Source organism: Bos indicus x Bos taurus, chromosome 8 (assembly GCF_003369695.1).
Source record: "Bos indicus x Bos taurus breed Angus x Brahman F1 hybrid chromosome 8, Bos_hybrid_MaternalHap_v2.0, whole genome shotgun sequence".
NCBI classification, from domain to species: Eukaryota; Metazoa; Chordata; class Mammalia; order Artiodactyla; family Bovidae; genus Bos; species Bos indicus x Bos taurus.
This window is the reverse complement of record NC_040083.1, coordinates 38,821,490-38,848,814: the sequence shown is the minus strand read 5'-3', so window position 1 is coordinate 38,848,814 and position 27,325 is coordinate 38,821,490. Positions and strand designations below refer to the sequence as shown.

The window sequence follows — 27,325 nt, the reverse complement described above, 5'->3', positions numbered from 1 at the left end:
AATTTTGCTCTTATTTCTATAACTTGGTGTCCTTTAATTGTACTATTTATATTCCCTTAAATTTTATATGTCCTTAAGTTACACTGTTTTTGTTAGAGTTGTTATGTTTCACATTTAATATCTAACTTCAAAATGGTGGCTCAGAACAACCATTTGTTTGCTCTCCTGTGATTTGCTATGGGTTTGGTCAAGCGGTTCTCCTGATCTCAGTACCTGTAGTACTGATGTGACTGCAGACATCTGACAGCTCTGTTGATGCTGGATGGTCTTTTAGTTACATGTCTGGTAGTTGACTGTTGCTGTCCACTTTGGTTTTCTTTGTAACTTCTTATTTTCCAGTAGGCTAGATAAGGTTTGTTTGTTTGTTTGTTTTTCACTGTGATGGTAGAAGCTTTTCAAGAGAGCAAAAGTTTCCAAGTCCAGCCATCATTTCCATTCCATTTTTCTAAATAGCTTTATTGAAGTACAGTTGATATACAATAAACTGCACATACTTGAAATGTACAATTAGATTAATTTTGAAACTGTAACTACAATCAAGTTAGTGAACAGATGAGCAGCTGCAGAGGTTTCCTTCTACCCTTTTGTAATTCTTCCCTCCTGCCATGATGTACCTTCCTCTAAAACCAATTGATTTGCTTTCTGTCAGTAGATGAGTAGAGTTTTAAATAGATGGAATCATCCAATGTATGCTTTTTTTCTAATTTACTTTACTGACATAATTTGAGTACAGTTATTTTGAGATTCAAGCATGTTGTCATGAATCAGTAGTTCATGCTGAGTAGCGTTCCATCTTATGGATATAACACAATTGGCTTATCCATTTATCTGTTGATGGGCATTTGAGTTGTTTACAGTTTTGGTCTATTTCAAGTAAAGCATTATGGACGTTCAAGTACAAATCTTGATGTGGATATATATCTCCTTTTTTCTTGGGTAAATAACTATGAATGGAACAGCTAGATCAAAAGGTAGGTACCTTATGTTTAACTTTTTAAGGAAATGCTAGACTTTTTACAGAGTAATTGTATCAGTGTACATCCTTGCCAGCAATGTACAGGAGTTTTCATTCCTCTTTGCCAGTTTATGGTATGCCTTTTTAAATTTAGTTATTCTGATGGGTGGTGGTATCTGATTATAGTTATAATTTACATTTCTATAATGACTAATGATGTTGAACATCTTTTCATTTGTTTATTTGCCATTTACCCATTTTATTTATTTATTATTTGCTTTCTTTTTGACTTTTTAGACTTCTTAGTATATTTTGGATAAAAGTCCTTTATTACACATATGCTTTACAAAGAATTTCTCCTAGTATGTTACTTGTCTTTTCATTCTGTTAACAGTGGTTTTCCAATGAAGTACTTAATTTTGATGAAGTCCAGTTCATTCTTCTTTTTTTTTTTTAATGTGTCATATCTTCTTCCTGTGCTTTCTTTTAGAAATCTTACTGATTTAGGTTTTATATTTAGGTCTGTGCTGTATGTTGAATTAACTTTTGTATATGGTGCAGGGTATGGTTCCAAGTTAATTGTTTGCCTGTTGATTCTCAGTTGTTCAACACAGTCTGTTGAAAAGGTTATCCTTTCTACACTGCATTTCTTTTGCATCTTTGTCATAAATCAGTTGTCTTTGTGTGGGGGGGGGTTTGGTCTGCATTCTCTTCAGTTCCATGAAGTGTTTGTCTGTCTTTATGTTAATACAGTATTACTTTGATTACTCTAGCTCTGTAATTATTTTTGAAATCATATAGTGTTACTTTTTCAACTTTCTTTTCAAAGTTGCTTTCACTGTTTTACGAGCTTTTGTTTCCATATGAATTATAGAATGACCTAGTTGGTTTCTATGAATATGACTGCTGGACTTTTGATTGGAATTGTGTTGGATCTGTGGATCCATTTGAGGAGAGTTGTCATCTTTGCAGTATTGAATCTTCTGACCTATAAACAAGTTATATCTCTTATTTAGATATTTTTAACTTCATCAGTGTTTTATTATTAGTGTACAAGTATTTCACATCTTTGGCCAGATTTATCTCAAAGTATTTTATATTTTTTTATTTTTTTGAAAACTTAATTTTCTAATTGTTCATATCTAATATATAGAAATGCAGTTGATTTTTCTGTTGATCTTGTATCTTACAACCATGCTAAACTCACTTATTCTACTACTTTTTTTGTAGATCTCATCATATTTTCTCAAAAGACTATGATATCAATCTGGATACTTTTTATTCCTTTTTCTTTATTGATTTTATCGGTAAGACTGTCCAGTACAATTTTGAATAGGAAAGTATTTATCTTTTGGTATTAAGAATCATAGGTATTTTTAAAATTCTCTTTATTACGTGGTAAAAGTTAACCCTCTCGTTAATTTGCTGATAGTTTTTAATTAGAAGTGTTATATTGGATTTTGTTTGATGCCTTTTTTGTATTTATTGAGATGATCATAAAATTTTCCTTTTTTAGTTTGTTAATATTGTAAATTACATTTATTGATTTTTGAATGTTAAACCAACCTTGTATTCCTGAATAAACATGATCTGTTATTCGGACAATACATTGTTAGATTTAATTTGCTAAAACTTTGTTTAGAAATTTTACATAGGTGTTAATAAAGGATATTGGTTTGTAGTTTCTTTTCCTCAAAATGTCTTTATCATTTTTTGGTGTGAAGGTAATGCTGGCCTCATAAAATGAGATCAAAATTTTCCATCCTTTTTGGTTTTTTAGATGACTTTGTGTTGAATCGATATTGTCTCTTTTCTAAATATTTGGTAGAATTCACCAATGATAGCATCTGGGCCTAGAGTTTTGTTTCGTGGAAAGGATTTAATTTCTTTAGTAGATACAAGCAAGTTTGACAGTTTATGTCTTTCACGGAATCTATCCGTTTCATCCAAGTTGTAAATTTACTGTCATAAAGGTATTCACAGTACTCACTTGTTATTTTTAAATATGTGTAAACTATGTAGTGATGTCACCTCTCTCATTTCTGATAGTGGTTATCCTGTTTCTTTTTTTCCTGGACACTATGACTAGACGTATAGAAGATCTTAATGATCTTTTTTAAAAACAAAACAAAACCCAGATTTTAGTTTCATTGATTTTCTTTTCTGTTTCACTGATTTCCATGCTGATCTCTATTATTTTCTTTATTTTAAAAACTTGTTTACTTTTGGTTTCATTTGCTCATCTGTTTCTAGTTTAAAGTAGAACCCAGGGTCGCTGATTTGGCCTTACTCTTTTTTTCTAATACAGGCATTTGAAGCTATAAAGTTTCCCTTAAGCACTGCTGTAATAATACCCCACTAATTCCTGTGTTTTTCTAAATTTCTGTCTTGATTTCTTCTTTTGTGAATTACTTAGAAGCATATATATATTTGAGAGTTCTCCAGAAAGCTTCTGTCATCAGTTTCTAGTTTAATTCTGTTGGGGTCAAGAAACATATATTATATACATTTTATTTTTAATATTCTTATTTTAAAAGTCAGTTATCTTTTAAAGAAGTTTAAGCGAAACAAATGAAATTTGTATTAAATTTAATGCAGCTTTTTTTTTCCCCCTCTTACCCCTCTCCTTTGGGAACTCTGTCTATGTGTATGTTGGGCTGTAATTTACTGATACTTTATGAGTTTTAGTCTTTTTGCATGTGTTTCATTAAGGGTAATCTTTATTGCTATGCTTTTATGACCAGTAAACTTTTTAATGTCTAATCTGCCATTAATTCCTTTTAGTGTATTTTTATCTCAGATAGTTTAGTTTTTTTATCCCTAGAGTTTGGTTTGGGTTTTCTATGTTCCCTAGCCTTTGAACATATTGAACACAGTTATAACTGTTCTCAGTGTCCTTTTTCGCTAATTCTAACATCAGATTGAATTCTGGATCATTTTTGATTGGTTGAGTTTTCTTCTTACTGTGTGTCTTGTGTTCTTCTGCCTGTCTACATATGTAGTAATCTTTCATTGGATGCCAGACATTATGGTTTTACTTTGTTGTTTGCTGGATTTTTTTGTGGTCCTATAAATCTTTAGCTTTATCCTGGGAAGTGCTTATGTTACTTGGAGGCAGTTTGGTGTGTTCATATTTTGTTTTGTGGGTTTGTATTGCAAGTGTTGGAATAATACTCAATCTAGAGCTAATTATTCCCTACTACTAAGACAACACCTTTCTAAGGTTTACCACAGCCATACCTGAAAACACTGTTATGAGCAACTAATCAAAGCTGTGTGCATTATGAGTTTTCTCAGTCTTGCTGATGGGACAGGGACTGTTTTCAGGACTGTTTGAACACCACGCACTGTTCGCTTTTCTAATCCTTTTGGTTTTCTTCTACATTGGTAGTGTCTTCACATGCATATGCTTATTGGTGCTCTTTGATTCTTTCTCCATAGAACTCTCTTGTCTCTGGTAGTACTCTGTCATACAAATTGTAAATGCCTGTTCTTCCTGAACTTTCAGCATCATCTTCTCAACACCGGGAGTCTCCTAGGCTTTGTCTCCATTTCCCTTATCAGTGCTGTGACCTGAGAACTCTCAACAGAGTAAGCTGAAACAGTAGAACTCAGCTCAGTTTCCCATCTCTCAGGGATCACTGGCCTTCACTGCTGATATCAGTGTTTTGAAACCATTGTTTCATATATTTTGCTTGGTTCTGGGTTGTTTATTTCAGATGGGAGCATAAACTATCTTCAACTTAATTCATCTTGGTTAGAACCAGAAGTCTTCAAGTGCTCTGGTATAAAACAGTGTTATAGAACTAGGAATAATAATGTGACGACTATTTGTATCAAAAGATATTCATCACCTGTGTTTGAGAGAATGTGCTATTTACAACTTTTTGTTATTTTTCATTTAAATATATACATATGTATGTGCAAAGTCTGAAAGTATTCAAAATGTTAAATCACTTTTTTAGAGGAATGATTTAGAGTAATTTTATATACTTCACATGTATAATAAAGAAATATAGCTAAAAACAGAAAACACCATTTATGAATCAGTGTAAAGAATTTTAAAATGTTCTTCTGTCAGCCATATTTGAAACCTAATATGACCATGTGTTGGGATAAAAGATCTAAATCATCAAATCCATATCTCTTAAATTATTATAGAAATCCTTATGATTCCATGATTCAAGTCATTGGAGCCAGATGCATAAATCCATTCTGTCCCTTATGGTAAAAATGGTATATGCAAAGGAAGAAATGCCCTGTGACTTGAAATTCTAAAGTATCTGGTGAATTCATGTGCAGTAAAAGCATTTGGTTGGTAGAAGAAAGTATTGGTAAAGAAGCTGCCTACAGGTTAAGCATTAGTTATATGTAACTGTTGATTTGTCTAATTACACAGTTGAAAGTGAAAGTAAAGTCGTGTCTGACTCTTTGCTACCCCGTGGAGTGTAGCCTACCAGGCTCCTCTGTCCATGGGATTCTCCAGACAAGAGTACTGGAGTGGGTTGCCATTTCCTTCTCCAGGGGATCTTCCCAACCCAGTGATTGAACCTGAGTCTCCCACATTGGAGGCAGACGCTTTAACCTCAGCCACAGGATAATTGCTTTACAGTGTTGTACTTGTTCACAGTTAGATTTAAATTCTTCCTCTTTACAGAAAGTTACTATTTCTGGTATATATATCATTCATCAATCATAAAATAATTTTAAAACACATTTAATTTGAAGTGCCTAGTGAAACGTCCCAAATGCCCAAACACAGCAGAATAAAAACAGGCAGTTAATAACAATGATAACCATATCACCTACCACCACCAGAGAATTCAGTCTCTTCTTTTTAAAATGTGGAATTAAGTGAGGTAATTTGCGTGATTTTTTAAATGTCTATTACTAGATTTGCAATTTTAAAAAATGAAGCCTAATATTTATGCCTCTGACTGTTTATTGCCTTGTTGGTATCTTTTATGTTATTGTTTGTAGTTCTTTCTTCTAAGTGGCATTAAGTGAGACATGTGTTTTTTCTATCCTCCATTTAAGTAATGATTTCCTTCTTTCATTGCCTTAATACCCTTTATCCTTATGATCTTATGGCCCTAATGCATGGATATACAAAAGACATGAACATAAAGAACGTCATATAAATTGCCTGCAGGTCATTGGACCTCTGTATAGTCCAGTTCAGTAGCTCAGTCGTATGCAACTCTTTGTGACCCCATGGAATGCAGCACGCCAGGCCTCCCTGTCCATCACCAACTACTAGAGTTTACTCAAACTCATGAGTCAGTGATGCCATCCTACCATCTCATCCTCTGTTGTCCCCTTCACCTCCTGTCTTCAGTCTTTCCCAGCATCAGGGTCTTTTGAAGTGAGTCAGTTATTCGTATCAGGTGGCCAAAATATTGTAGTTTCAGCTTCAGCATCAGTCCTTCCAGTGAATATTCAGGACCAGTTTCCTTTAAGATGGACTGGTTGAATCTCTTTGCAGTCCAAAGGACTCTCAAGAGTCTTCTCCAACACCACAGTTCAAAGGCATCAGTTCTTTGGAGCTCAGCTTTCTTTATGGTCAACTCACATCCATTCATAACTACTGGAAAAACCATATCTTTGACTAGATGGACCTTTGTTGGCAAAGTAATGTCTCTGCTTTTTAATATATTGTCCAGGTTGATGATAACTTTTCTTCCAAGGAGCAAGCATCTTTTAATTTCATGGCTGTAGTCACCATTTGCAGTGATTTTGGAGCCCCCCAAAATAAAGTCTGTCACTGTTTCCATTGTTTCCTCATCTATTTTCCATGAAGTGATGGGACCAGATACCATGATCTTAGTGTTTTGAATGTTGAGCTTTAAGCCACCTTTTTCACTCTCCTCTTTCACTTTCATCAAGAGACTCAGTTCTTCTTCACTTTCTGCCATAAGAGTGGTGTCATCCGCTTCTGAATAACCAACAAATCACAGAAGAAATCCAAAAAGAAATCAAAATATCCGTAGAAACAAATGAAAATAAAAACACAATAACCAAAAACCTATGGGATTCAGTAAAAGCAGTGCTAAGGGGAGGGTTCATAGGAATACAAGCTTACCTCAAGAAACAAGGGAAAAATCAATAACCTTACTCTACATCTAAAGCTACTAGAAAAAGAAGAAATGAAGAACTCCAGGTTAGTAGAAGGAAAGAAGTCATAAAAATTAGGGCGGAAATAAATGAAAAAGAAACAAAGAAGACTATAGCAAAAATCAACAAAGCTAAACAGACAAGCCATTAGCCAGACTTATCAAGAAAAAAGGGGAGAAGAATCAAATCAACAAAATTAGAAATGAAAATGGAGAGATCACAACAGACAACACAGAAATACAAAGGATCATAAGAGACTACTAATCAGCAACTATATGCTGATAAAATGGACTTGGAAGAAATGGACAAATTCTTAGAAAACTATAACTTTCCAAAACTAAACCAGGAAGAAATAGAAAATCTTAACAGACCCATCACAAGCATGGAAATTGAAACTGAGATCAAAAATCTTCCAACAAACAAAAGCCCAGGACCAGACAGTGTCACAGCTGAATTCTACCAAAAATTTAGAGAAGAGCTAACACCTATCCTACTCAAACACTTCCAGAAAGTTGCAGAGGAAGGTAAACTTCCAAACTCATTCTGTGAGGCTGCCGTCACCCTAATATCAAAACTAGACAAAGATGCCACAAAAAAAACTACAGGCCAATATCACTGATGAACATAGATGCAAAAATCCTTAACAAAATCCTAGCAAACAGAATCCAACCACAGATTGAAGAAATCATACATCATGACCAAGTGGGCTTTATCCCAGGGATGCAAGGATTCTTCAGTAGTTGCAAATCAATGTGATACATCACATTAACAAATTGAAAGATAAAAACCATATGATTATCTCAATAGATACAGAGAAAGCCTTTGACAAAATGCAACATCCATTTATGATAAAAACCCTCCAGAAAGCAGGCATAGAAGGAACATACCTCAACATAATAAAAGCCATATATGACAAACCCACAGCAAACATTATCCTCAATGGTGAAAAATTGAAAGCATTTCCCCTAAAGTCAGGAACAAGACAAGGGTGCCCACTCTCACCACTACTATTCAACATAGTTTTGGAAGTTTTAGCCACAGTAATCAGAGAAGAAAAATAAATAAAAGGAACCCAGAATGGAAAAGAAGAAGTAAAACTCTCACTGTTTGCAGATGACATGATCCTCTACTTAGAAAACCCTAAAGATGCCACCAGAAAATTACTAGAGCTATCAATGAATACAGTAAAGTTGTAGGATATAAAATTAACACACAGAAATCCCTTGCATTCCTATACACTAACAATGAGAAAACAGAAAGAGAAATTAAGAAAACAATTCCACTCACCATTGCAACAAAAAGAATAAAATACTTAGGAATAAATCTACGTAAAGAAACAAAAGACCTTTATATAGAAAACTATAAAACACTGATGAAAGAAATCAAAGATGACACAAATAGATGAGAAATATACTGTGTTCCTGGTTTGGAAGAATCAATATAGTGAAAATGAGTATAATACCCAAAGCAATCTGTAGATTCAATGCAAACCCATTCAAGCCATCAGTGGTATTTTTCAGGGACCTAGAACAAATAATTTCACAGTTTGTATGGAAATACCAAAACCTCGAATAGGCAAAGCAATCTTGAGAAAGAAGAATGGAACTGGAGGAATCAACCTGCCTGACTTCAGACTATACTACAAAGCTACAGTCATCAAGACAGTATGGTACTGGCACAAAGACAGAAATATAGATCAGTGGAACAAAATAGAAAGCCCAGAGATAAATCCACATATCTATGGAGACCTTATCTGTGACAAAGGAGGCAAGAATATACAATGGAGAAAAGACAATCTCTTTAACAAGTGGTGCTGGGAAAACTGGTCAGCCACTTGTAAAAGAATGAAACTAGAACACTTTCTAACACCATACACAGAAATGAACTTGAAATGGATTAAAGATCTAAATGTGAAACCAGAAACTACAAAACTCCTAGAGGAAAACATAGGCAAGACACTCTCTGACGTAAATCACAGCAGGATCCTCTATGACCCACCTCCCAGAGTAATGGAAATAAAAGCAAAAATAATCTAACTAATTAAACTTAAACTAAATTTAAGTTAAATTTAATTAAACTTAAAAGCTTTTTCACAACAAAGGAAACCATAAGCAGGGTGAAAAGACAGCTTTCAGAATGGGAGAAATTAATAGCAAATGAAGCAACTGACAAAGAATCTCAAAAATATGCAAGCAGCTCCTGCAGCTCAATTCCAGAAAAATAAATGACCCAATCAAAAAATGGGCCAAAGAACTCTACAGACATTCTCCAAAGAAGACATAAAGATGGCTAACAAACGCATGAAAAGATGCTCAACATCACTCATTATCAGAGAAATGCAAATCAAAACCACAATGAGGTACCATCTCACACCGGTCAGAATGGCTGCTATCAAAGTGTCCAAACAATAAATGCCGGAGAGGTGGGGAGAAAAGGGAACCCTCTCACTGTTTGTGGGAATGCAAATTAGTACAGCCATTATGGATAACAGTGCGGAGATTCCTTTAAAAACTGGAAATAGAACTGCTGTACGACCCAGCAATCCCACTGCTGGGCATACACACCAAGGACACCAGAATAGAAAGAAACACGTGTACCCCAATGTTCATCACAGCACTGTTTACAATAGCCAGAACATGGAAGCAACCTAGATGTCATCAGCAGATGAATGGATAAGAAAGCTGTGGTGCATATACACAATGGAATATTACTCAGCCATTAAAAAGAATACATTTGAATCATTCTAATGAGGTGGATGAAACTGGAGCCTATTATACAGAATGAAGTAAGTCAGAAAGAAAAATACCAATACAGTATATTGATGCATATATATGGAGTTTAGAAAGATGGTAACGATGACCCTATATGCGAGACAGCAAAAGAGACACAGATGTAAAGAACAGATTTTTGGACTCTGTGGGAGGAGGCGAGGGTGGGATGATTTGAGAGAATAGCATTGAAACATGTATATTATCATATGTGAAATAGATTGCCAGTCCAGGTTCGATGCATGAGACAGGGTGCTCAGGGCTGGTGCACTGGAATGACCCAGAGGGATGGGGAGGAACGTGGGAGCGGGGTTCAGAATGGGGAACACATGTACACCGTGGCTGATTTCATGTCAATGTATGGCAAAAACCACTACAATATTATAAAGAAATTAGCCTCCAATTAAAATTTAAAAATTGATTTTAAAAAATTAGAAAAAGTTGTGTCATCTGTGTATCTGGGGTTATTGATATTTCTCCCAGCAGTCTTGATTCCAGCTTGTGCTTCATCCAGCCCAGCGTTTCTCATGATGTACTCTACATATAAGTTAAATAAGCAGGGTGACAATATACAGCCTTGACGTATTCCTTTCCCAATGTGGAACCAGTCTGTTGTTCCATGTCCAGTTCTAACTGTTGCTTCCTGGACCTCTGTAGTTAAAGCCATATAATCCAGTAATATGCCTTGGAGAAAGAAAAAAATATTTTAAGATTAGGAATGATAACAGGAAAGAGAACTTTGAAGTTCTTTATTTTGTCTTTTCATTAACTTTTTGGAAAAGCTGGTCTTAGAGTGTGTACTTACGTTTATTATATATACTAGAAGAAGGTTTTGAAATTGTTGATTGAGCAATATACTTATTGAGTTATATACTTAAATTTGCAGTATTTGGGGATAGGAAGAGAAGGACCGTCCTAACTACGGTCTCACTACATAATAATAACAGTTTTGGTATAGATACACAAAGATGCTCTTTTTTAAGAACGATTGTTTACCACCAAAACTTTTGTTGTTCAAAGGCAGGCATGGTTATGAAATTATCACTGATGAATATCATTAATATCTGGAAATGTATAACATTTAATATACATGCAAAACCAATTTTACCTTGTAGAGATGATTGATACAGAATACCAAAATAGTAAATCAAGCCATATTTGTAACTTCATCTAGTATACTGTCTATGTAAGGTTTCTAAATGCTGGGGCAAAGTGATGCTATAGTTTCCCTGGCATTATAGTCTTCTAAGTGGTTGTTAAAACTCTCAGTATATTATTAGCATTTGATATTCTGAAATGTTAAACTTTTGACTTTGAGTGACTGATATTCCAGACAAAGTATGTATGTTATTTTTCTAGCCCATGTAGTAGTAGAGTTTACACGTTTTAAACAGTCAGTAAATCTATATAGGGGTCGTGATGTCTGTGAAACTTTCAGTATGGTTTTTATTTGCATCCATTTTCTTTTTGATCACATAGTTTTCACATTAGAATAATATAAAATTGCACATGAGGAATTAGAATGACTATCTTATCTGGAGGATTTTAGCCTTTTTTATTTGGTATCCCAATATGTTGAACTAGAGTTTTGGAAAACATTATGAAATATTAAAGTTTTTAGCTTAAAAACAGATCACCTGGCTTTGCTGAAGAAATTTAGTGTTTCCTCTTGCATTCCTTTATATGAAAAACAGAAAACCTGTACTGGAAAGAAATTTGAAACCTTGAATAATTTTAAAAAATTTTTATTTATTTTTTTTATTTCTATTTTTGGTAAAGCTGTCCTGCCACTAAAATGCCAGGAATTCACTATGAATATAAAGTAGTTTGAGTAAAACATTGCCATTTGATTCTGTTATGTCTGAAAGTACTTGTTTAGAAAAAGCTATAGTTTTTTTTAATATATTTATATAAATGTAAAATGGTTGGTTGAGCTTCACAAGTAGATATCTGCCATGATCACATGACACTTTGTTTTAGTACAATTTATAATTTTTTAATTGAAGTGTAGTTGATTTGCAATGCTGTGTTAATTGCTCTGCAGCATAGTGATTCAGTTATACATACATATACACACACATGGTCTTTTTAATATTCTTTTCCATTATAGTTTATCACAAGACATTGAATATTGAATGTAGATCCCTGTGCAATAGGACCTTGTTATTTGTCCATTCCTTATATAACAATTTGTATCTGCCTCATCCTAAACTCCCAGTCTGTCCATCCCCAACCCTGGAAACCATGTCTGTTTTCTGTGTCTGTTAGTCTGTTTCTGTCCTGTAAATAAGTTTCATTTGTGTCATATTTTAGGTTCCATATATAAGTGATACTGTATTTTTCTTTCTGACCTACTTAATACAGTTTGAAGCATTTTGTTAACTTAGAAAAATTAGTTGATGTTCAAACTTTTGAAATTGAAGGTTCTCTGTTTTTCTTCTTTCTCAAGAGTATATTTTGTAGTAAATCAGGCTAATTTATTGATTTTGAAATGTATAAAGTATGTTGAATTTCATCATACTATTACAATTTGGTGATGTCATTGCTTTAAAAACTCAGAAAAATTTTACCATATTATTCCAGAGTTCAGAACAGTCTGTATATTTTGCAAAATAACCATCTATTACCTGAATAATAGTTATTTTAGAATACTAATGTCTACAGCATATTATAAATTATTAATTTCAATTACCTATGGAATATTTTGAAACCTATGAATTTCTTTCATGAGTTACTTTATGAACAAGATAGATTATACTGAAACAAAGTGATTCATTTTCTTGCATAATTTAGCTGTAGGTCTTCAAAAGAGTATTCTTAAAATATTTTCAAAGAAAGAAATACTTTGAAATAAATACTTTAAATAAAATTAAAATTAAGGTTACAATCATAGCTTTACCCTTTAATTCATGGTAATTAAAATTTATCTTTCAGACGGCAAATGGCTACATCTTGTTTTTTCACATAACATCTACAAGAGGGGACAAGTACCTTTATGAACCAGTGTATCCCAAGTAAGTTCATTATCTTTTATTTTTTAAATATTTGTGTACTTTGTATTCACAAAATGTTGCACTTTAGGGTTGTCTGAAGTGCTGGGCCAGCATTTCCAAAAACACTGTTTCAGAAATTACTAGGTCTTCAAACTGCTGTCACTTGAATAAAAAAATTCTATAGTAAGTCTGGAAATGTTGGATTAATATATTCCATAATGTTTTATGGGAAAACCCAAATGAACTTTTTGGCCAACCCAATACTATCTCCCTTATTGGACATTCAGAATTACTGTTAATATACTCTAGTTTTAGCATTCTTTAGTCTCTATTGGGGATGTATGAGCTAACAGATTATGAAGAGAAGAGGTAAAATGTCAGTAAGCTATAGGTACTTTGTTCTGTATGTTTTAGTATATGCATAAACTAAGTACGTGCCCCGAAAGAATTGAGGGAACTTGAACTTTTGATCTTTAATCTATGTTGTTCAGTATGTTTTATATTGTTTTTGTTGTTGTTTGCCTTTTGAAATAAGAACATTTTATCAAAAGAACTTTAGAAATAAAATAACATAATTTTCATGTGTGATACCTTTTTAAAAAAACAAGCCATTAAAACTGGATGAAAATATAAATGAATTATTTATCATATTTCTAGACGGTGGAAGACAGATATTATTGGTTATATAAGAAGTGAAAGAGAAAATAGATTTCATTATATGTAAGTTTAAATTTCTGAAAATTAACAGTGGTAAAACTGACAAACATTAAAAGTAGCACTGGGGGAAAGTTATGCAGTCGATAGGACCAAGGCTTACTATTTTTTATATGAAGGAGTCATATAAATTGCTAAAAAACACAAAGATTTCAAAAATAAATAGGTAAGAGCAATCTTATAAGAGGAGATGTAATCCATTTTAATTCTCAATTTAGACACAGTCCTGTAAATAAAAAGCAATAAACAGGGTCACCTTATAGGTGATGATGATGATTATTATTCTCTTCTAGATGGGCAGGGGAGGTAAATGACATCTCTGGAAACAGTGAAAGATACAGTTTACTTCATTTTACCAACATGATTTACATATATTTCCAGTGTTTTGAAATAGTATTTTGAGATTCATTTTTTGTTTTCCAGAGGTTTTTAAAAGTTTCTTACCTTGTAATACTAAGTAGTATCCCAACAATGCATGAATTTTGCTGTTTAACTGCATATGTTAAGCTAGAGAAGTAAAGAGCATTATTATTATTATTTTTTGACTTGGATGATCTTCATTGTATTGAAGATATTTTAGTATGTGAGCCTCAATAAAGTATGTATTGCCTTAGAGCAGCATGAATAGTAATGAAAGGGGATATAGCCTTTGATATCAGATAGACTTGGAATTAAATGTCAGTTCTGCTGTTTTTCAGCTGTATGACTTCTATCAAGTTAATCCCTCTAAAACCTCAGTTTCCTCATCTGTAGAATGAAATAGCAGTTGTAATTATTTTAAGGATTAAATGAGATCATGCATATTAAATGTTTAGATAAGCACCTAATAGATGGAAAAAGTAATATGGACAACTGCTATTATTTGTACGCTTTTCCTGTGTTGGTTGCTCAGTCGTGTCTGACTCTTTGTGATCCCATAGACTGTAGCCTGGCAGGCTCCTCTGTCCATGGGATTTCGCAGGCAAGAATACTGTATGTTGTACATTTTTTGCTTTTGAGTTGATAGTATACTTTTTTTAGAGTCTAACTTCTAGTAACTGCTTTAGAAAATGAAATAAAATCTCTTATATAGGAACAGTTTTGCAGAGCAAATTAGTCAGTCTATTATATATTAGGCTGGCCAAAATATGTGACGTAAAGCCCAAACAAACTTTTTGGCCAATCCAATATTTGTGTGCTAGACTACTTTCTAGTTGGATTTTTTAGTCTAGTAAGTTTCTTAGTTTTCCTAGTAGAACCTGTTTATAAAATGGGAATAAAAATATTTTCTTCTTCAGTTCTTTGCAGGATTGTATGGCTTAGGTTTTTAAAATTTGACTTGAGGAGAGTTTAAAAAAAATACTTAGTTTTTATAGGATGTAAGATAAGCTCAGGGAGGTATTGCACAACATAGGGAATACAGCCAATATTTTGTAATAACTATAAATGGAAAGTAACCTTTAAAAATTGTATAAAATTTTTAAATGAAAAAATTTAGTTTTAATGAGTGTATTATTATCATCTGTGCCATTGTAAACACTTATGCAGTTCAAGACACTGTTTTAAGCACTTTTCAAACTCATTTAATCCCTGTCGCAACCTGATGAGGTAGTTATGGACAGTTACTTGCAGCAGAGAGGCCAAGTAACCCATCGAGAGTCACACACTAGTAAATGACACACTCAGGATCAGACCTAAATGTTGTAACTTCAGAATCTGTGTATTTAATCACCAGTACTACACTGCCTCAACCCTCTTTCCATCTAGTCTTCTGTTACTCTTGGATTTATTTGGTGAGTCAGGAATTTAATAAAAAAAAAAAAAAATGAATGAAAGATCTGGAGTGGTTTATAGTAGCCTTAAAGATTAGAGGCAGTATAGTTGAGGCCAGTAGTCAGTCATCTTCTCAATTAGAAATACTATTGTCTCTTGCTTCTCTTTTCTGAATCTTAGGAGTTTATCATATGAGTTTTTCTAGAGTATCTCAGCATCGTCAAATTATGTGACAGCATCTTAGCTCTCAGACTGCCTATCTTTTCTCATATACTCCATCTTTGTTGTTGTTTAGTCACTAAGTCATGTCTCACTCTTTTATGACCCTGTGGACTACAACCTCCCAGATTCCTCTGTCCATGGGATTTCCCAGGCAAGAATACAGGAGTGGGTTGCTATCTCCTTCTCCAGGGAACTTCCTGACCCAGGGATCGAACTATGTCTCATGCATTGCAGGCAGATTCTTTACCACGGAACTACCAGGGGAGCCATGCTCTATCTTAGAACAGGTTGTTGTTCAGTCTCTCAGTCATGTTTGACTCTCTGACCCTATGGACTGCAGCATGCCAGGCTTCCCAGAGTTTGCCAAAACTCATGTCCATTGAGTTGGTGATGCTATCCAGCCATCTCATCCTCTGTTGTCCCCTTCTCCTTCTGCCTTCAGTCTTTCCCGGCATCAGGGTCTTTTCTAATGAATTGGCTCTTCATATCAGGTAGCCAAAGAATTGGAGCTTCAGCTTCAGTCCTTCCAGTGAATATTCAGGATTCATTTCCTTTAGGATTCACTGGTTTGATCTCCATGCAGAGATCACGGATTTAGAGGGCATGGGCTTAGAGGGCATTGTGCTAAGTGAAATAAACCAGACAGAGAAAGAAAAAGAAAGACAGATACTGTATATCACTTCTATGTGGAATCTTAAAAATATAACAAACTAATGAACATAACAAAAAAGAAATAGACTCACAGATACAGAGAACAAACGACTGGTTACCTGTGAGGAGAGGGGCAGTATAGGCATGAGAGAGTAGCAGATAGAAACCATTGAGTGTAAGATAGACTACAAGAATATGTTGAACAGCACAGGAAATTTATCCAATATTTTGTGACAACTATAAAGGGAGTGTTATCTTTAAAAAATTACATTAAATGCACAAATAGAGACATATAAACAGTAATAAGTGAAATTGTGAACCTAGTCTGCTTTTTCAGATTCCAGTCTCGTTTTACTCTCCAATTAGCTTTATATTTCAGTAAATAAATACCTAGGAGTTGAATTGCTGGGGCATATCACATGTCTAGTGATTTAAGATTGGAGAATGGACATTGTATTACGTATTGAGTGTCTGATTTTTATTCTTTTGCTTTAAAGAATGTTGAGGTTTGTCTTGGAGAGCAGTTAAGTTGGAGATTTTCTTGATCCTTTTGGAGCTTATTTATGTATTTTTAGGGTGGATTCAACCTTTAGGCTATATTAGCACTTCTGAGCTCTATTCTAACGTCCTGGGTCTTTAAACAGGTCTCTTTGATCTGGTCAGAGCTAGGATTTCCCCAAGCCCTCTATGAGCTATACAGTTTGAAACTCTGGAAGTTTTTCTTTGGCTGACCTTGTGGAGTTTCCCTATATACAGTCGTAGCTTAGTATTTAGCAACATTTAAGGGGAACCTATATTGGTTTCCAGAGCTCTTTTTCTGTATCTCCTGCCTCTCTTGTACTCTGTTCCACAAATAGCTGCTTCTGCTTCCCTAAACTTTAATCTTCTTCTGCTCAACTTAACAAGACTGCTGTATTATGCTTGTGTTCTCCTAACTTACATGGTAATCTCAAAAGTGACTTCTACCAGGAAGCTTTGTTTGCCTCCCTTCACTCAGGAGTACAGTCCTGTGCTGCCTGTTATGCAGTGTCTGAAAACTGTTTCTTACATTTTATCCATTTTTTTTTTGTTTTCAGTTGTATCTGGAGGGCTAATTTGGCACCAGTTTTCTGTTATTCTAGTAATAAAGTGACGAACCATCTATGTCCCTGTCCGTCAACTTGAACAGTTTCTGGTCTTTTTTCATTGGGTATGTTTTAGCACATTTAAGATATCATCATTTTATTTCATCCCAAAATGTTTTCATTATTGACATTCTGGCAAACAATTAGATTGACTCAGAATGATGCTATATGAGGTATGGAGTTTGAGGAAAGAAAACATCCTGAGCCTTACCAGAACTCTGGTTGGAGAATCAAAGCCTTTTAGTCCAGAATTCACTTAGGACTGCCAGAACTTGCTGGATCAAGTCTAACACATTCCAGACATTTTAAAACTTGATAATCTGAGTTGTAAGAGAATAGATCTTAAAAGTTCTCATCACAAGGGAAAAAAAATGTAATTATTTTAAAATATATATGTAAATATATATACATGTATATATGTATATGTATGTATATGTATATATACATTTTCATTTTCATTATCATCTTCAAACACTTATTGTGTGCTATGGTATCATTTGTAAGACATTAGCTGTCCTGATGATGAAAGGTATAAGATGCTAAGGAAGAAATAAGTATATATATTTACACATATATATGTATATATATTATATATATATAATACATATATATTTTAAAATATATATGTAAATCATTTTGTTGTGCACCTTAAACTCATACAGGGTTCTATGTCAGTTACACCTCAGTAAACTGGGGAAAAAGAAAAGATGTAAAAATCTGAAGTTAGATTCATTTTCATTATCATCATCAAACACTTATTGTGTGCTATGGTATCATTTGTAAGACATTAGCTGTCCTGATGATGAAAGGTATAAGATGCTAAGGAAGAAGTAAGTATTTAACAGCAGTATAAAAATGAGAAATGCCCAGTGAACATCCCTGAAAGTGGTAATATTAATAGCATTTCAGGCAAAGATGCTTGAATTGTCAGGGAAAGTTTTGTAGATAGGGACATTTGAGCTATACTTAGAAGGAAAGATAGGCCTTGGGTAAGTTACGTTGCTAGGAAAACACTGTACTTTTGAAATTCCTGTCCCATGTCCCTGTGTTACTGTGCCCTCCATACCCCTCCTTGCCCCTCTACCACAAGATTTATCAGGTCATCTGCCATGTTGTTTTCTTTGAAGTGAAGTAAAGTGAAGTCGCTTAGTCATGTCCAATTCTTTGTGATCCCATTGACTGTAGCCTACCATGCTTCTCTGTCCATGGGATTTTCCAGGCAAGAGTACTGGAGTGGGTTGCCATTTCCTTCTCCAGAAGATCTTCCCAACTGGTTGAACCTGGGTCTCCCGCATTGTTTACCACCTGAGCCACCTCGTTGTTTTCTTTAGCTGGCATTTAAAGTATTTGAGATTTCTTGCACAAGTAGACTTTGTTGAAATAAATGCCTGTTGAGTTTAATTGTGTGTGTGCACGTGTGTGTGTGTGCACGCGCATGTGCTCAGCTTGTCTGACTCTTTGCAACCCCATGGGTCTGTAGCCCGCCAGGCTTCTGTGTCCATGGAATTTCTCAAGCAAGAATACTGGAATGGGTTGCCATTTCTTTCTCTAGGGAATCTGCCAGACGCTTGTCTCTGATATTGGCAGGTGGAATTTTTACCACTGTGCCACCGGGGAAGCCCTTACTTAATTGTATAGTGAAACTTTGCTTTTAATTCATGAAAAATACATCAGTAAAACAAAACTCTAAAAATGGCTTAATTTCATTTTTCATTCTTATGATATTGGACTTAGTATTATTACTTCTAATAAATACATAGCAGTTTAGAGATCTGGAGAAGAGAATAGAATTTGAAATTGGAGACACCTGGGTTTCAATCTGTGTCCTACTTTTTGCAGGCATTGACTTGGAAAAGCTGCTTGTTCGGTTATTTTCTATGCTTTTATGCATCTGTAAGATAAGAATAGTGAGTTAGTAGGTCTTTAGTAAGTTGCAGTTGTTACTGTCTGGGTTGCCTTTTGAATTATTAAACATAATCTACTTCCACTGGACATTTGACAGTGTGTGTGTTCGGAAAAGAAGAAAATTCAAGTTCACTGGGAGATGGTGATGACAGGGAGGCCTGGCGTGCTGCGATTCATGGGGTCGCGAAGAGTCGGACACGACTGAGTAACTGAACTGAAATATATGAATTCTCTTATAATCCATTTATTTCTCTGTGGTCAGTAGTAATGCCCCTTCTTTCATTTCTAATTTTAGTAAGTTGAATCTTTTTTCCTTAGGTTTTTCAGTTTTATTGATGTTTTCAGAGAACTACCTGTGCTTTATTTGATTTTCTCTATTATTTTCCAGTTCTCTGGGGTTCTTTTGTTGTTGTTGTTCATATCCATTCCAGTCTTCATTATATCCTTCCTTCTGCTAGTTTTGTTGTTGTTCAGTCGGTAAGTCACATCCAACTCTTTTAAGTTTGCTCCTTCTGTTGTTCCTTTTAGGAGATGTGAAGTTAGGTTATAGATTTGAGATTTTTCTTCTAAGTGTAAACATCTTGGCTGTATATTTTCCTCTGATGACTGCATTTACTGCCCTCTATGACGTTGTTTTCATTAGTCTCAAAGGATTTTTAATTTTCCTTTTGGTCTTTAACCTGTTGGCGGTCTCTGAGACTTAATTTCTACATTTTTGGATATTTCATAATTTCCCTTCTGTTATTGCTATGTAGTTTCATTCCATGGTGATCAGATATTGATTTCAGTCTTTTTAAATGTATTGAGGCATTTTGGTGACCTAATGTGTTCTATTCATGTATGTTTGTGAAAGAATGTATATTCTGCTGTTACCTGGTAGTCTGGTATGTGTCTTAGCTCTGAGTGGTTTATAATGTTCAGATTTTCTATTTCCTTACTAATCTTCTGTCTAATTGTACTGTGCATTATTGAAAGTGGGGTATTGAAATGTCCATTTGTTACTTTTGAATTATTTCTCCCTTCCGTTGCTTCAGTATTTGCTTCATAAGTTTTCAGACTCTTGTTATTAAAAGTTTTATCTGTTTATAATAGTTATATCTTCTTGCTGGATTGACTCTTTCATCAATATGCAATGTCCTTTATCTCTTGTAACAATTTTTTGTTTGAAGTATTTTGTCAGATATTACTACAACCACCTAGCTTTGTCTTATTTGCTATTTGCATGAAATATTTTTTCATCCTTTCATATTCAACTTATTTCTTTTGCTCTAAAATGAGTTTCTTATAGAAAACTTAGAGGTGGGATCATATATTTTTTTATTTTTTATTTTATTTTTATTTTTTATTTATTTATTTTTATATTCAGTCAATGTGTCTTTTAATTGGAGAGTTTAATCTGTTTACAGATAAGGTAATTGATGATAAAGGAATTCTGCTATTTTGCTATTTGTTTTCCATGTGTCATATCTTTTTTGATATGAATCTCCATCCATAGTTCTTCAGGCACTCCATCTATCAGATCTAATGCCTTGAATCTATTTGCCACTTCTACTGTATAATCAATCATAAGGGATTTGGTTTAGGTTATACCTGAATGGCCTAGTGGTTTTCCCTACTTTCTTCAAGTTAAGTCTGAATTTGTCAATAAGGTGTTCATGAATGAGCATGCAGGCTTAGTTCCTCTGCAGCATGTGGGATCTTAGTTCCCCAGCCAGCAGTTGAGCTCACATCCCCTGCACTGCACAATGGATTCTTTACCGCTGGACCACTAGGGAAGTCCTGAGGATCCCTTGCATATGACAAGTCACTTCCCTTGTTGCTTTCAAGATTCTGTCTTTCAGTAGTTTACAGATTATGTATCTTGGTGTGAATCTTTTTAAATTTATCCTTCTTGGGAGTTTGCTATGTTCCTTGGATAGTAGATTTCATGTCTTCATCATATCTGGAACATTTTTATCCATTATTTCCTCAGTTATTCTTCCTGTGTCCTTTCTCTTGCCTTTCCTTTGGTACTCCCATTATATGTGTGATGGTATGCATGGTGGCGCCCCATGGTCTCTTAAGCTACATTCATTTTTCTTCATTCTTTCTTTCTGCTCTTCAGACTGCATACTGAATAAAATCACCTATGAATGATAATCACAAGCTACTGTTGGGTTTTACTGGACCACAGTCTAATAACTCTTACAGTTATTTGACATAGTATATAGATGACCCTTGAACAACATGGGTTTGAACTGTACAGGTTCACTTATGAGTGGATTGTTTTCAATAAAGATATAGTACAACATGACACATGGTTAGTGGAATCTGTGAATGCAGAACCACAGATAAAGAGGACTAACTGTGGGACTTAAGTATCAGTAGATTTTGATATGCATGGTGGGTCCTGAAATCAGTCCTCTCCAGACACCAAGGGACAGCTGTATTATATGTCATAAGCTAAGCTTATGACAGCTAAGTCCCTGAGATAGAGGATTAAAGCAGAGCATCATGTGCTAAGTGTTGGCTCTTAAATACTCTGCCCAGAAGTAACACAAATCACTTCCCCTTGTGTTTTGTAGGCCAAAACAAGTCACATGGCCGTACCTCATTTTAAGTGGTCAGTCAGTCAGTTCAGTCGCTCAGTTGTGTCTGACTCTTTGCGACCCCATGAATCACAGCACATCAGGCCTCCCTGTCCATCACCATCTCCCGGAGTTCACCCAGACTCACGTTCATCGAGTCAGTGAGGCCATCCGGCCATCTCATCCTCTGTCGTCCCCTTCTCCTCCTGCCCCCAATCCCTCCCAGCATCAGAGTCTTTTCCAATGAGTCAACTCTTTGCATGAGGTGGCCAAAGTACTGGAGTTTCAGCTTTAGCATCATTCCCTCCAAAGAAATCCCAGGGCTGATCTCCTTCAGAATGGACTGGTTGGATCTCCTTGCAGTCTAAGGGACTCTCAAGAGTCTTCTCCAACACCACAGTTCAAAAGCATTAATTCTTCGGCGCTCAGCCTTCTTCATAGTCCAACTCTCACATCCATACATGACCACAGGAAAAACCATAGCCTTGACTAGACGGAACTTTGTTGGCAAAGTAATGTCTCTGCTTTTGAATATGCTATCTAGATTGGTCATAACTTTCCTTCTTCCTTCCTTACTTACTCCTTCCAAGGAGTAAGCATCTTTTAATTTCATGGCTGCAGTCACCATCTGTAGTGATTTTGGAGCCCAGAAAAATAAAGTCTGACACTGTTTCCACTGTTTCCCCATCTATTTGCCATGAAGTGATGGGCCCGGATGCCATGATCTTCGTTTTCTGAATGTTGAGCTTTAAGCCAACTTTTTCACTCTCCTCTTTCACTTTCATCAAGAGGCTTTTGAGTTCCTCTTCACTTTTTGCCATAAGGGTGGTGTCATCTGCATATCTGAGGTTATTGATATTTCTCCTGGCAGTCTTGATTCCAGCTCATATTTCTTCCAGTCCAGCGTTTCTCATGATGTACTCTGCATATAAATTAAATAAGCAGGGTGACAATATGCAGCCTTGACGTACTCCTTTTCCTATTTGGAACCAGTCTGTTGTTCCATGTCTAGTTCTAACTGTTGCTTCCTGACCTGCATACAAATTTCTCAAGAGGTAGATCAGGTGGTCTGGTATTCCCATCTCTTTCAGAATTTCCCACAATTTATTGTGATCCACACAGTCAAAGGCTTTGGCATAGTCAATAAAGCAGAAATAGATGTTTTTCTGGAACTCTCTTGCTTTTTCCATGATCCAGCGGATGTTGGCAGTTTGATCTTTGGTTCCTCTGCCTTTTCTAAAAGCAGCTTGAACATCAGTAAGTTCACAGTTCACATATTGCTGAAGCCTGGCTTGGAGAATTTTGAGCATTACTTTACTAGCGTGTGAGATGAGTACAATTGTGTTGTAGTTTGAGCATTCTTTGGCATTGCCTTTCCTTGGGATTGGAATGAAAACTGACCTTTTCCAGTCCTGTGGCCACTGCTGAGTTTTCCAAGTTTGCTGGCATCTTGAGTGCAGCACTTTAACAGCATCATCTTAAGTGGTCAGGAAAGCACAATTTTATGTGCCCAAGAATGAGAAATACATTATTTTTCAGTAGCTTAAATGACAACCAGGTATGCATACAGTGTGGTTGTGTCTGTCTCTAAGAAGCCTCTGTTACTGAGTGAGAGTTATAATTCTCAGTATGCTTTTATTATCTCCTTTCAGAAAAGGTTATGATAAAGTTGTCTGCCAGCAGATGACTTTGCGTACTCTTGCTAATAGTCTCCTAAGTGATCTACAGACTGTTCCTCCCCACTCTATCCCTAATCCCTTCTTTGGCATTCATTGTAATATTTCTTTGTGTACACAAAGGTTATTATTAACCTCTTTAATTCTACTAGTTTTCAGTTTCTTACCACCTGGAATTGAAACCACTGGCTCACATGTCAACTCTTGCGCTTACTAGTTGTGTGACTGTAAACAGAATTCTTAATAATAAACTGAAGCTTCAGTTTCTTTTCTGGAAAAATAGAGATGATAATGCCTGATTCAAAGGATGGTAGTCAGTCGATTGAGATAATGTCTGCAGAATTTATTGTGTACTCATATTTAGTGAATGCTCAATTTACTGCTTTTTTTTTCCTTCTGGCATTCAGTGCTCTTCATAGTTAGACTTTAATTTACCCTTCCCACCTCATCTTCCATGGATGATTGAAAGTTGCTCAGTTATGTCTGATCATTTATGCCCTCCAGACTCCTCTGTCCATGGAATTCTCCAGGCAAGAATACTGGAGTGGGTAGCCATTCCCTTCTCCAGGGGATCATCCCAACCCAGGGATCGAACCCAGGTCTCCCACATTGCAGGCAGATTCTTTACCATCTGAGCCACCAGAGAAACCTGCCCTTTCAAAAATCTGATGCAGTACTCAAATTATTGTTGAATTATAAGTAAGAGTATTTTTGATCAGAAAGTTAATTTTTTTTGTTATTGTGATTTTAACAGTTGACTGCATTTTAGTACGTTTAGAGGAAGCAATGGAAACTATACTGTGAAATATATTTCTTAGTTTTGCAGTGAAAGTCACTGAGAAGTCAGAATTTACTTGAATTTGCTATAAAATGGTTAATACTTTAGCTTTACTGAATGATAGTATTTATATAAAGGAAAATAGTTTGCAGTTTAAAGATGGGTGATGAGGTTTCCACTTTTTTTGGTTGCGCTGGATCTTTGTTGCTATGTGCTGGCTTTCTCTAGTCGTGGCAAGCAGTGGCTCCTCTCTGCTGTGGTGCACAGGCTCTAGGCGCCCAGGCTTCAGTAGTTGTAGCACATGAACTCAGTAGTTGTGGTGCTCCTGCTCAGTTGCTCCTCAGTATGTAGAATCGTCCCAGACCAGGGATCAAACCTGTGTACCCTGCATTAGCAGGCGGATTCCCATCCATTGGACCACCAGGGAAGACCTCTGCTTTTTTCTTGAAAATCAGCAATTAGAACGAAAAGTTGAAATTCTGTTTTCACCTTTAATGACAGCTGGAAATATCTAACCAATAACCAAAAATTTGGATAAGAATAAATGACTCAAGAAGAATATCAAACCTGAGAGCCTGTGGTTGCATATTTGATATTGATGAACAACAACTTGTTTGATCAGAACTCTAGAATGGCTCAGGTACTAATATCACAGAATATAGAGGGCCATAAATGGGGATTGTTTGAAAAATCTGAACAGGGAATGGAATTTCTATGTTCTTACCTCACAGGAGGCAGGAAATACACTGTCTGTTTAAACCAGAGGGATTCCAGGCATAGAATAGGGCAAGGATGAGATGCTAAACTAAAGATGGTGATTAAGTGAAAGTTGTGCTGAATGATAGCATGTCAAGCTTTCTTCCCTTGCTCTGCTCCAGACATCTGGCTTCTGTACTTAAATATCCCAGATAGGATTGAGGGATTCTTCCTGGAGAAATTAAATCACTCCAGATGAATGACCCAACAGGCTATCATATTGGAAGACTTCTGGCCAGTATACTGAGGGCCACCAGTTGACAACCCAACTTAACACAGAGCTTATAATTTGTTTTTTCTTACTAACCTGTTAAACATGAAGAAATATTGTTAGCTAAGGATTGTTAGCCATCTTAAGAGAGTTTCCAATGTAAAATAGACACACACACAGAAAAAAGGAAACTCACAGGAAATAGATGAGACTTCCCTGGTGGTCCAGAGGTTGAGAATCTACTTTCCAGTGCAGGGAATGCGGATTCGATCCCTGGCTCAAGAAGATCCCACGAGCCATGAGGCAGCTAAGTCCGTGTGCTGCGACTAGAGAGCCGGCTCACTGCAGCTGCTGAGCCTGCACCCTCTAGAACCCTTGTGCCACAGCTAGAGAAAGCCTGCACATTGCAGTGAAGACCTAGTGCAGCCAAATAAATAAATAAACCTTTTTTAAAAATGCAAATGATGGAAAGGAAATAGTGCAGGGAAAAAAAACACTTTGGGGAGATAATAATAAACAACCTTAAACAGATAGTGCCTAATTTTAAAAAAATGATTCTATAAGAAAAAAGGGGAAATCGGTGAGAAAGTTCCTGGAATTGAGAAGTATGATAGCAGAAATTTAAAATTCAGTAAAAGCATTGGAAGAAACATTTGTGGGACCCTCCTAGGATGTAGAACAGTAGCAGAAGAAATGCCTTTTCAGACAACTTTATCATAGTCTTTTTTGGAGGGACAAGCATTCATTCAAGTGTCATAATAAAATAGAGACATTTCAGACTTGAGAGTTCTAAGTTTACTTCTCATGCACCTTTCCAGGAAGCCCCAAGAATATGTGAACCAAGGAAGATACGGGATCTATAAAATAAAGGATTCAACATAGGAAGGAAGCAAAGAAATCATAAGGATGATGACGAAGTAAATATCATATTCAATAACTATGCACTAGACTTAGGCAGTAGGCCATTGGGCATAAAGAAGGGTGACTCCAGAAGCAGGGGCAGGGGGAATGGAAATGATAAGTTCTATAACAGGTTTGCCCAAATAGAAGATTTTATTGAGAGTTGTTTTGTCAGAGCTGTTAAGGAATATGAGACAATTAGGTATAAGTTTAAAGGAAATCAAGCAAATGGAGGCATGTGGTAAAGTTAACTTCAAGAAAATTATCAAGTTATATAAGGAAAGAAATGTAATTACTGAACACTACTTGACCCAGAAGTGAAACATATTTATATAATCATCATAATGAAAACATTTGGTGTAATTATATTGGGAGGATGGGGAGAAAATGGTAACTGAGAATAGAAAGTCAATAATGTCTAAAATTAATGATGCTAAAGCAGTGTAAACACATGGTTTAAAAATATGCAAGTAGATAAAAAAAGATAACAGCTCAAAGAATTCAAGCTGGCTGCTTTGTCACTGAAAAAAGACTACTTCTGTAGTTTTCTTGGTTGTAAGCCTTCTAGCATTGTTTGACTTTTTATCAGTATATGTATGTATTACTTTGAAAAATAACTTTAAAACTAGATGTACATGGAGAATGTCTCAGGAAATTCATCACAGTGTTTTGTGTGATTGGTCAGATGTGACTCCTATAAATTATTGATAATAACTCATAGTGGCCTTCTAAGGGCTATCATATCACTCAGACATACTAATTGAATATGAACATGTTTGGTTAAACATTAGCCCGTTTAGCCATTCAGACATGTAGAAAGAATCAGATATTCCAGCACATGGCAGTAGCTGGATGATGATAAAGCCCCATCAGGCTTCAGTATGGGAAATAACCTAAAACTAAAAAAGTATCTGAATAATTTTCTTACTCAAAGCTAGGACTCTTAAAAGCTGTTTAACTTGTTAGACTCTTTGCACATAATTTTAGTAATATTGACAAATTGGTTTATAGGATTATAGCTAACAAGATGGAAAGATGATGGAGGCAGACTAATTGTTGCCTTAAGTTAATCATAACTGATAGTAAGAGAATAGACAGATAGCTATTAAATCCTAGCACAGGCATTGAGAAAGAATGGTCCAAATGCCATATGGTTATAAAGATCCTAAAACATCTTTATAGTCCTTTTGAGGGTGTGTGTGTGACAGCTCAATTATGTTGGCATTGACCTAGCTGCTC

At 35.4% G+C, this 27,325-nt stretch overlaps 1 protein-coding gene across 6 annotated transcripts in view; it reads left to right on the top strand.

The window, feature by feature from the left end:
• RIC1 (RIC1 homolog, RAB6A GEF complex partner 1) overlaps positions 1-27,325 on the top strand; it is a 144,155-nt gene that overhangs the window by 50,205 nt on the left and 66,625 nt on the right. For all 6 annotated transcript variants that reach the window (XM_027549327.1, XM_027549326.1, XM_027549325.1 and 3 more), the window contains one exon: positions 12,772-12,851. In XM_027549327.1, coding sequence (XP_027405128.1) covers positions 12,772-12,851 — 80 coding nt within the window. The remainder of the gene's footprint in view (positions 1-12,771; positions 12,852-27,325) is intronic.